This window comes from Aulostomus chinensis, chromosome 14 (assembly GCF_037954235.1).
Source record: "Aulostomus chinensis isolate RoL2024-O1b breed Wild chromosome 14, RoL_Achi_v1.0, whole genome shotgun sequence".
Classification (NCBI taxonomy): domain Eukaryota; kingdom Metazoa; phylum Chordata; class Actinopteri; order Syngnathiformes; family Aulostomidae; genus Aulostomus; species Aulostomus chinensis.
This window is the reverse complement of record NC_141333.1, coordinates 4,822,496-4,833,041: the sequence shown is the minus strand read 5'-3', so window position 1 is coordinate 4,833,041 and position 10,546 is coordinate 4,822,496. Positions and strand designations below refer to the sequence as shown.

At 44.3% G+C, this 10,546-nt stretch overlaps 1 protein-coding gene across 1 annotated transcript; it reads left to right on the top strand.

Annotated features, from left to right (window-relative positions):
* The first annotated feature begins 237 nt into the window (after positions 1-237).
* Positions 238-10,284, top strand: ttc14 (tetratricopeptide repeat domain 14). Its single transcript, XM_086224472.1, has 12 exons — positions 238-823; positions 1,165-1,292; positions 1,769-1,968; positions 2,863-2,947; positions 3,099-3,228; positions 3,607-3,762; positions 3,991-4,062; positions 4,188-4,307; positions 4,509-4,631; positions 5,860-5,977; positions 7,125-7,231; positions 8,127-10,284. Exons 1-12 carry the CDS (start codon positions 690-692, stop codon positions 9,067-9,069), a joined length of 2,316 nt encoding a protein of 771 aa, XP_086080598.1. The 5' UTR covers positions 238-689; the 3' UTR covers positions 9,070-10,284.
* Positions 10,285-10,546: the final 262 nt, after the last annotated feature.

Here is a 10,546-nt window from a genome sequence, read left to right as displayed (position 1 = left end):
AATGGACCCATCCGCTTACAAACCTTCTGTCTAAGAACAGAGATCAACAATATAGATATCAGACAAACAACTTAAAACAAGCATTCCAAACCATAGCAGAGATAATGACAAAGAGATTTAAAAAACAAAACAAAACTTTGAATACCTAAAAAATTTCATCAAAACCAGGCTCTAGTTCCTATATGGAACTTGTTTCATGCGACCGTTTTTAGTGTAGCACACTTGCGCATGCTCAGTACATCTTACAGCGCTGAGGCGTTTGAGCAGGTGTTAGCTGGTACCCACTGAACAATTTTTTGCCGTTAAAACGCGGCTTGTCTCTTATTTAATGTTTGTTTTTTTCTGAGAGACTATACATCTATAAAACTATTGACATGCTCTGATATTTTAAAGATGATCACACATAAAAATTAAGGTCCAACGCCCCGAACTTTAGCACTATTAGCGTTTGTTTTGCTAGCAACGAACAGCGTCTGATATTTGGGCCACTCTGAGCTATTTTTCTCGTGTTAAACGATTCGTGAGCCGCTACGTGCTTAAGCCACGAAGCTTGTGTGGGTTTTCGTCAGTGCTGTCTCAAAACGCGGCATTTCACCGAAGCGTTCCAACGACAGTGAACGATAGTAAATGGCGTCGTTCAAGTTGCGACTCAGCAGTGAAAGTTAACAGCTGTCCAGCAAGAGCACAACATGGACAGGGAGTTGTTGAAACAGTGTCTGGCATATCACGGGGATTCTTTGTTTAACAAACTCAAATGTGAACAAACAGAAAACCCAGACTTCCAAGCTGTGGTGTCTGACCTGTGCAAGGCCACCTATGAGAGGTAAGTTGCTGCCTCTGGCTCGAGTCGACCTCCACCTTTCAGTCTGGAGGGAGCGAGGAGCTCGCAGAGTACCCAGAAAATAACTCAGTAGTTACTTGTCACCGCTTTTATATATGTTTAGATATTCTCTTTTTTCTGTTACAAATCTGTGCTTGATTTACATGACTGTGTGCTATAGTTCAGCTTTTCCGCGTACATACTTTCTGTGTCTCTCTGTGTATTAGCAGATACAAGCTAAAAGGATAACCTTCATAGAGCAAATCACTGACCTGCAGCTAAAAATAAAAACTCATTATAGTGTTTTTTTGTAGGAGATTTAACATCTCTATGCACTATTGCAGCAGGGATGAAGGGCAATCCAGCCCCCTAGTGGAGCAATTCATTGCCAGAAAGGCAGACATCCTCTTCTGTCCAGCATGGAAGACCGCCACCCCTAAAGAGGAGCAGCAGGAGGAGGACGAGGCTGCTGGTTGGTGCTGATATGAACTATGAACACATTCCCTTTTGGTCCGAATGGAAATGCTGAATTAAAAAAAGCGGCATTTTACATTGCACGTCCACAGTAATGTTTCTGGGTCAGGGCTCTCCCTCCACACGGAGAACAGTTGTTCTGTCTTCTGTCATCCTAACAGTTGGGTCACCACTCACAGGAGTGCTTGTTAAACTGATTCACCTGCAGTCGCTCCAAAGCTGCTTCACTGATATACAGAGGCAGTCGCTATCATGTCTCTCTTGTTTGGTGGCGATGTGAAGGGTTTTTTCCAAAACTAAAGTTATGACCCGTTCTTTTCCCTGAGCCACTCTGGTGTTAGAAGATGCATCCAATTTTGCGGGGAGGAAACATCTAACTGGCTTGATTGGAAACGTACTCCTGGAATATGATTCGGTGAACTGCATCTTTGTATTGAATGCATTTGACTTTGCGTTCTGCCTGTGCTGCCTCAGAGCCCTTCGCCATCATGCCACCACTGGAGCTGTTCATGGACGTGTCGTACGAAGAGAGAAGAGCCATGCTGTACAGGGACTTAGAGAAAGGCGACGTTGTGGTGGGGAGAATCAACAACATTAGAGAATATGGCTTCTTCCTCACTCTGTTCTGCATGGCAGGAGGGTTGAAGAGAGACATCGAGGACCTAGAGTTGTCGGTAAGTTATTTCAGGTCTGATTTTCAATCAGTGTTGTAAACTTTGTAAACCAGACGAGATTGAAACAACTTTGAGTTGGCAGTTGCTCAGCTGTACTGGAAGTCCATGTTGAGATTGTATGCAAACCATGCTCCCTTGAATCTGCTTCTACACTTGAGAATTGGCTATCCGAAATCTGTTACGCTGACGCTTCTGGCAGCTGTCCAGGCCTTTACAGCATAACCTCAGTGAATGTTTGCTTCTTGGCCTTCTACATACCTGGAGGAAGACAACACATCCAGGCTAACTTGTCAACTCGGCACACCTTAAAAATGTAATCAGGAAATAACACGGTACTGAGTTTGGCTCAAGTTGGGATTCCTTCCAGCTCTTTTCACACCCACTTTCAATTTTCTCAGAAAAAAAGCTAGGCAAGGGAAACACATATGGCGAATAAAGGATTTGAACCACGTGATGGTCGGGACTCATGGTCAGCTGGGCTGTTACAGGACTCCTCCAGCATCACGTAGCTGTGATATTAGTCGTTTAAACTCAGTTTCAGTCGTCTCTTAGGTTTTATATTTATCCTGTTGTTTAGTTTTCCTTCCCCTTATGTCATCTCACTGCTCCCTCTTCCTCCACAGTCGTAGACGGGAGAATTGCTGTATCATCTACTGCACATCTCTATGAACAATGTCTTATATGTTCACTTAATAGTAGTGGATGGAAATGCACTTGAATTTCTTAAAAATGGATATTTGGATGGATACCTCTCTTCCGTCTTGAAAGTTAGAAAATTGGAGGTCAAAATGTTGCCCATTCTGGCCAGTGTAACACGTCCACCCTTCTCTGCTTCTCTGCTGTTCTTTATTAAATGCTGCAGTGTTTCTCCTTTTTCCTTCATTTTACCTCCAGGCTCTGTGTCACATCAGAGAAATTCCCTCCACTGGCAGTCATGATGATCCTTTGTCCTACTACCAGATTGGGGACCTTATCAGAGGTAAGTTTCTTTTATTGAGGAACTAATGCCCAAAATTGACTTACAGGCATCAATCAATCAGATTGTCAAATTCAAATCAAATATTTTACATCAAGTGAATTAAATATCTGTTTTAGAGCTGTTTTTTCTCCGGCCCTTTTTGTTTTTGTAGCTGCAGTGAAAGACATCGACCGCTACCAGGAGAAAATCACTGTGTCCCTCTTCCAAACGTCTCTCTCTCCCACCTTGGAGCACATCAAACTGGGAGTCATCACCAGGGAGGAGCTGCCTCTACACTACAGGTGAAGGCTCAAAATGACTAAAGTCTACCACGTAATAAGTGGAAGCACATGTGTATTGGCTCTGCATGGCTTTCTAAACCCAAACTCTGTCAGACCGACAAAAGATCTGGCGTTTTTTTTTTACTGAACACTGATTGAAATATTGAATGGATGAATGCAGGACATAGATTAAAGAAACAGTAGTAGAGTGAATTTATTAATTTCAATCTAGTAATGTCTTTTTTTTCGAAAATAGTGCTTGTAATGATGACCTCTTGACCTTCGAAGAAGATATATATTTGTATAAGCCATTAAAGTAACTCTTTCCCCTGCAGGTGGTCCCAGATTCAGGTAGTGTTAAGTTCTTCACGAGACCAAACAAACTCTTTCTCTCCTCAGTCGTAGCGTTCGGGCAGCCAGCGACACCACTGAGAAATATGAGCGTATACTTGGGGCGTGCCATGGTTACCACAACCCATCAGTAGTGGACTACCTCCTGGAGAACCTGGGCGTCAGTGACACCCACCCACCATCGATGATGAGAGGGCTACAGAGGTACGCCTGGTGCCTGATAACTGATGTGGACTCATGGGTCAGATGACAACTAATCACATCACTCCAGTGTCAAAAACCTGTTGGTGTTGACATGTTGGGTGCATTTCAGGTTTCAGTCTTCTAGGTAGATTGAAGAACACTTTGGAGATGGAAGCCTTCATTGCAGACATAGAACTGTTGTAAAGGTCACTGAGTGCTGTCATTGTTACCGGCCTCTCTTCTCCACAGTAAACTTTTCAAAGAGGAGGATTTTGCCTCTGCGATCAGGAAGAAGCAGTCTGCGTCCTGGGCCTTGAAGTGGTACAGTCTAACGTCGGCCTTTTACTTCTACCAAATGTCCCTTTTTCTCTGGCTTCTACTCTCTTGACATAATTTATAACTTTGCCATAATTTTTGTTCTTCATTTTCTTTTCTTTTTTTTTTAGTGTCCGTGCAGGTGTGGACCACTTCAAGCACGGCCGTCATGTGGAAGCCATGAATGAGTACAACAAAGCGCTGGACATTGACACTAATAATGTGGAAGCTCTGGTAGCACGAGGAGCTCTGTGAGTTCTACAGTCCAGCTTGGTATAAAGAGAGCAGAGCTGCAGTGCTTGAGTGTTGGAATAATTTGGTGTTTATGGATTGTGTAGCTATACTTTACCACCCAACATCTCTATGTACTTGGGTGTTAAATCACTCTGTCTTTTCTCAAGATGTTTTTTGTTTTTAATGCTTTTATTTCCATTAACTTCCTATTTTTGCAGGTATGCTAACAAGGGCAGCATCGTAAAGGCTATATCAGACTTTGAATTGGCCCTGGAGAGCTGTCCGGACCACCGCAACGCTAAGAAGTACCTCTGCCAGACACTCGTGGAGAGAGGAAAACAGTTAGTACTGCACTGATTTTGCTGACACAGACATTTCAGAGGATTGGGATCTTATAATTTAATATGGTTGCAGTTAAAATGACGAGTTATTCAGCGCAACTTACATTTGACCACGAGTTAGCGAGGACCTTTTTTTTTTCCAGCAGTGTAGAAATACACTCATGCAACCTTCAGTGTATGTATGCAAGAGCTTTTTATCGGGCAGTTCTTGACAGTTTTATCAACACGTGTTATTTTCGAGCTAAATAATTCACCTGAGCATGGAGCAAACGACGCTGAGTAGAGATGTCATCATTATCATACGTTTCATCTGCAAAGTCATTCCCTAGTTGTTGTTGTTTATCACGACCAGGTGGCACTTGGCCTGCTTGAGTGAAAATCTCTTTGGCTCTGTGAATCATGGTCACACTCATGTTTGACCCTGTACTCCAAACATGTATTCAGCAACTGCTGGAACCCAGAAACCCAACAGCCAGGTAGTCAGTAAAAATGAGATGGTTTATCAGGTTGTTACCTGTCATACTGACTGACTTGCAGCCACTTAGCAAGTGTGACAGATAAGTCATTCTTGTTGATGTTGAAGAAGGCTGAAGGACTTTCACTTCTCTCCCTGACCTTGCACTACCTTTAAACATTATGTACGGGGACACGGGTTAAATTTTTTGGGCAGACAGTCGATTCCACAAAAGGGTGGGGAAATACCAGGAGAGCCAAGCTCAACACTGAATGAGGCTTCAGTAGAGCGCTAAAACCTGAAGTAAGCTAGCATTGTTGAAGAACCAGTCCCCTCATCTAAATTGAAAGATTCTGAACAGGTTTTTAATTAAATGTCTGGAGTGAAGACGTTGGTCCACACACACATTTTATCAGAATGAAAACATGTTTGTAAACACCACTGGAATTTTTGAATCGTGTCTCCAAAAAATGTTTCTTGCTAAACAAGACTACTGACATCACCCTGAGAACAGAAGCTTGATGTGGTGATGTCACAGTCAGTTGTCCAAAATCCCAGCAGCTGTGGCTTAAGGGAAGACATGTTGATTCTTAGTGCCAAGTTGGTCTTGAAATAATTTGTCCTCCACGAGACAGTCTGTGGCAAAACTGTCCATTGGTACTGATGAGTGAGCATCTGTTGGACCGGATGTTTTTGTCCCACTTGTAAAAGTTGCATGTGGTCATCAGAGGGAAACTCACATTCCTCATTTGCTTTGTTCGTGTGTTTCTCCAGACTCGAGGAGCAGGAGAAACTGGTGACGGCAGAGGGATTGTACAGAAGAGCGCTGTCTCTGGACGACTCCAACCCCGAGGCTCAGGAAGCCCTGCACAAGATCACCGACACGATACAGGTGAGCGGCCCGCAACACAACCCAGGCACCAGGGAGAGCTGCCAGGTACATGCTGTGTGTGTGTTTTAGGATCAAAAAGTAAAGTACATGTACAAGTCTGAATTTAAATGTTGGTGTTACATGTGACCTCTGAAAACAATAAAGCAGTTGATTCAAATGAGCATTACTCACATGTTTTTATTCTTATTGTGGCAGTTTGAACATGATGGTTGTGAATGTCCATGGTACACACGCACCCACACACACACACTGCTGTGTCTTGATGAGACATGTTAAATGTGTCTAAACCACAGATGTGAAAGTGACTGTGGTGGTGTTCATTGCAGAAGTTTGAAACAGTTGTAAAGAGTGGCGTCATCATCATATTTCAGTAGAGGCAGCCTTTGTTATGTCATCAGCTATTTCATAACCTCCTACCTCCTCTGGTCACCTTGATCTCTGAAAACAAGGGAGGGGCAGTGTGGCAGCCATCGGACACTGATCCACACATCTACAGTCTTGTGAATACACTCACCTCAGTGGGGAGCGGAAATAACATTGATACTGCACTATATAGTTTTGTTTGTAATACTGATGAGGTGTTTTCATGTGTATGTCTGCAACCCTGGGACTCTGACCTTTGACCCTCCGACTGCCACGGCCTTGTCACCTGCCTCGTGGGGGCCAAAAAAACCTGCATAACAACAACTCCTCCTCCTCTGGACACTGTTGTGCGCCGCGTCCCTGAACCAAACACGGTAACATTGCAACTCCGTCTGTCTCACTGGGAACAAATGCTGTTTGTGTCTGCATGCACTCTGTCCATCCATCTGCCTCCTCACCAACTCCCCTCTTGGGATGATACCTCTTTCTCTCTGGTAAATACTTTCCCCTCCATCTTTTACTCCTCGCCATCCTGTTGTCTGATGTTACTTTTGGTTTGTTGTTTTTTTCATCTGGTTCTCACGCATTCTGTCTTGAATCTCGGTCTTTCTGATCCTTCCCCACACTGCCCTCCCCTGAATTGACTGATGGCTAAATGAACGACTGAATGCTGTGCTCGCGGTCTCCGGTGCATGTCGTGGGTCGTGGGTTGTTTGAATATATTTCTGTGGGTTTTGGGCTGCCATTGTTGTGCCTTTCATTGCCTCACCTGGCGACCATAAAGAGATCGATTCGCTTGCGAGAAGAAGCGCTGGCTAAGGACGAGGTGAAAGCTAAGAGCGGCCCGACCAGTGCTGAGAAATTGCGTAAGATCTTAAAAGAGGAGAAGAGGTAAGTTGATTCTGATCTTTCTAGTATATTGCTGATTAGTACACCGCTGGTGGGGGATTCATGTCATTATGGTTAAGCTGGTATAAATATGTTCAAACTGGTTTGATATTTAGCTGTATTAACTGGCAGTACAGTTATACCCAATGTCACCACTAGATGTTGTGCTTCACTTAGCAGTTGAGGCTGAATTGAGATCAAATCCAGTGCTGCGGTGACGGACGCAGCTTCTCCGTCCTTGGAGTGTAGATTGTTAATTTTAGCTGCGGGGTTTTGGGTACCAACACTGAAGCAGAGAGCAACTGAACCAGAGTCAACCTTCAGGAAAACGTGACCTGATAACCAAGCTGAGATGGGCCAGTAACTGGCCACTGAACAGCAACTGATCTGGTCTGAAAGCAGCTTTGAGGGACTGAGAGTGTAGAGACTCGTGTCCTCTTGCTGGTTTATCAACCTCAGAGCCAAAATCAACCCTAATCCTAGATCTACAATGTTGCCACTTTGACACAGTTGTAGTTTTCTTTGGCTCCTGTAATCCAGTACGTAAGAACGCACAAGTCAGCATCGGTTGGACTCCTCAAATGATGACGTGTTAACACCGTGAGACAGAGCGTGGCCTGTCTCCTCTTCTGGAATGATTAAAGTCCTCTGAATCTACGTCTGCCTGCCATATCTCGTTTGTCTTTACCTCAAATCACCCCAGGAGATTTTCCCCTCTTGCACCTCCACTGAAATGTAATCGTCTCCACTTTGTCATCTATGCGCGACAGTAAATTACTGATGGGACATTGAAGCAGAGCAGCAAAACCCGAACCCGCCCAGCTCCAATCAGCATCTCAGAACTTTAAATTAGCTGTTTGGCCCAATGCAGTGTTCAGTGGATGTCTCCTCTTTACAGGATGAAGAAAAAACGAAAGAGATCAGCCTCTTCCTCGTCATCCTCCTCCTCTTCCTCTTTGAATTCCTCCTCTTCATCATCCTCCCCCTCTCACAGGAGGTCCAAAAAGAAGAAAAAGAAGCGGAGGAAGTCAGAGCGGGAAAGCAAGCGCCACCGCAGGGTCTCCTCCAGAGACAGCAGGAGGAGTGAGGAGGGTAAGAGCGAGAGGAAGAGGAAGGAGAAAGAGGAGGAGGAGGTGGAGTGGTTTCCTGCACCTCCCAACACCTCGGCCACCTTCCTCAACCAGAAGGGAGGGAGCCTAGGTTTTGGAGAGAGGGATGAGGATGAGGAGGTTGAGGAGAGAAGGAAGGAGAAAGATGCAGACGAAAGAAGGATCTGTCAGCTTTACTCTTTATCAGCCGCCTCAGAGGATGAGGAGTCCGACAGCTCACATAGGGGAATGAAGAAAAGAGAGGAGAGCAAGGTGAGGAGTAGAGAGGGGAGGCATACGAGCAAGGAGAGAGGGAGTGAGGATAACAGAAAAAACAGTGACTCAAAGAGGAGAAGTAGTTTAGAGGAGAAGAGACGACGCAAAGAATCCTGCTCGTCAGCAGAGTCAGAATATTCCCGCAAATCTAACGTGAAACCCGAATATTCGGGTAACTCGAGTTCCAGAAACGACTTTTCCAGAAGGAGCTCTCTAGATGGAGGAAGCTATGAAAGTAGGTGGGAACAAGAAGAAACAAAAAGAAAGAAGGAACGTAGCAAAGGAGAGGAAGAGAACAGCAGGTCAGATGCAGGGTCGGCTAAGAGATCGGACCGAGGTGGAACTGAAAATAAACCCGGTAGTGTGACAACAGCGGCAGAAGCTCGACCCAAAAAAGAACTTCCTGCTAACCTGCTAAATATCTTTAACCAGATCGCCCAGTTTGAGAGAGACAAAGGCGTCAGGCCAAAAAAATAACAGGAGAGAGACATTTTCATTTGGAACAACCAGATTATGAAGGGAGACGTTTATATTTGCCTCATCAGGAGGTGAGACACGAGTTTTATGGATGTTTGGGCTCTGAATTCACTCCCTGGATCTTCATCATCAGTTCTCAACCTCGGGGTTGAGACCCCTTTTGGGGTCGTGTGATGATTGCCAGGGGCCACCAGATGGTTGTGTGAAAGGAAACTTTGATGTCACTGGTCATAGATTTTATTGAACGTGCGAGTCAAAGTGCGGCTGCAACTGTGAAGTCTGGCAGAAACAAAGTATGACAACACTTCCTGAGCAGCACTAGACAAGTTTCTACTCTTTTGCCCAGTTACCATGAATGTATTGATTTTTAGGCTTCAAGTAAACATGATTACTTTTATGTTCTAATCCCTCCAAGTAAATTAAAAAAAGAACATGTAAAAACAAAATGTAATTTATCATTCGGCCTGTGGGCAAAACAAGGAGTTCAAACTGCATTTCTGTGAGGGGGATCCCGCCTCAGAGGTTGAGAACTGATGATCCAGACGACCAAAGATGAGGCTGACTGAATGTCTTCACTTAAAAATTGAATTCAGTGGCTGAGATGAAAGTAATTAGACTTTGAAATGTCTTATGATGAAGTTCAAGTCCTGTGAGCAGCGCCAGTAAAGTGCCGGAGCACAACCGATGCGAACTTGATAAAACGTGCATCTGAATGTGTTGAGTCAGACCGCGTGACGCCGTACGATTGCCACCGCGTCATCCTCCGTTTTGACAGTGAGATTATTTTTCAGTTCGATCTTATTAAGCAGGGCTGGGTCTCACCTGGACCTCACCGGGGTTCGACTCCAGCAAATTTCACGAAAGTTGGCATGTTGTTGTTGTTTTTGTTTTGTTTTATTTTTTTAAGTGCAACAATTGTGTTTCGGGCCACTGACAGGACCCCGCTGTGCTCGTTCATTGACCCAGTGCTTTTGATGCTGCTGCAGGCTTCAATATCTGCTGTTCACCCTTCATCTGAAATTTTGTGAAGACGCTGCCTTATGTCAGCTGCCTTGCGTCATTATGTGGATTCCTTGTCTGACTTCTCTTCCAAAACAAACACGGACTGTTATTCCATTTCTTCCAGCTTCCAGTGGATACGGTTGTATTTTCACTGTTGTCAATTGAATGAACTCTTGAGTCAATAAAGCATTTAAAGTGTTAAAACCACACGCTGTGTCGTCTCATTCCTTCTGGCTCCAGTGCAAAGTTTGTTAGTTGAATTCTCCTAAGCTGCCTTTTTGCTTTTTTTTTTTTTTCCAGCTGAAAATAGTAAATGTACTCAGAGTTTATGTCATTTCACATTTTCAGAGGTAACTCACCCACAAGTTCCAGTCTTCTACATTCATACCTGATGATTAAAAAAAAGAATCTCATGATCAGCACAGTTTATTACATTTGGTTTTTCAGTTGGTTGCAGCCTGCTCTTTTGGTACGC

What these genes read in the sequence shown, in the direction of transcription:
- ttc14 (XM_086224472.1), top strand. Translation starts at nt 690, where the DNA reads ATGGACAGGGAGTTGTTGAAACAGTGTCTGGCATATCACGGGGATTCT. An exon ending in GCGTCCTGGGCCTTGAAGTG is followed by an intron (nt 4,063 to 4,187) that starts GTACAGTCTAAC and finishes TTTTTTTTTTAG; the next exon opens with TGTCCGTGCAGGTGTGGACC. An exon ending in ATCTTAAAAGAGGAGAAGAG is followed by an intron (nt 7,232 to 8,126) that starts GTAAGTTGATTC and finishes TCCTCTTTACAG; the next exon opens with GATGAAGAAAAAACGAAAGA.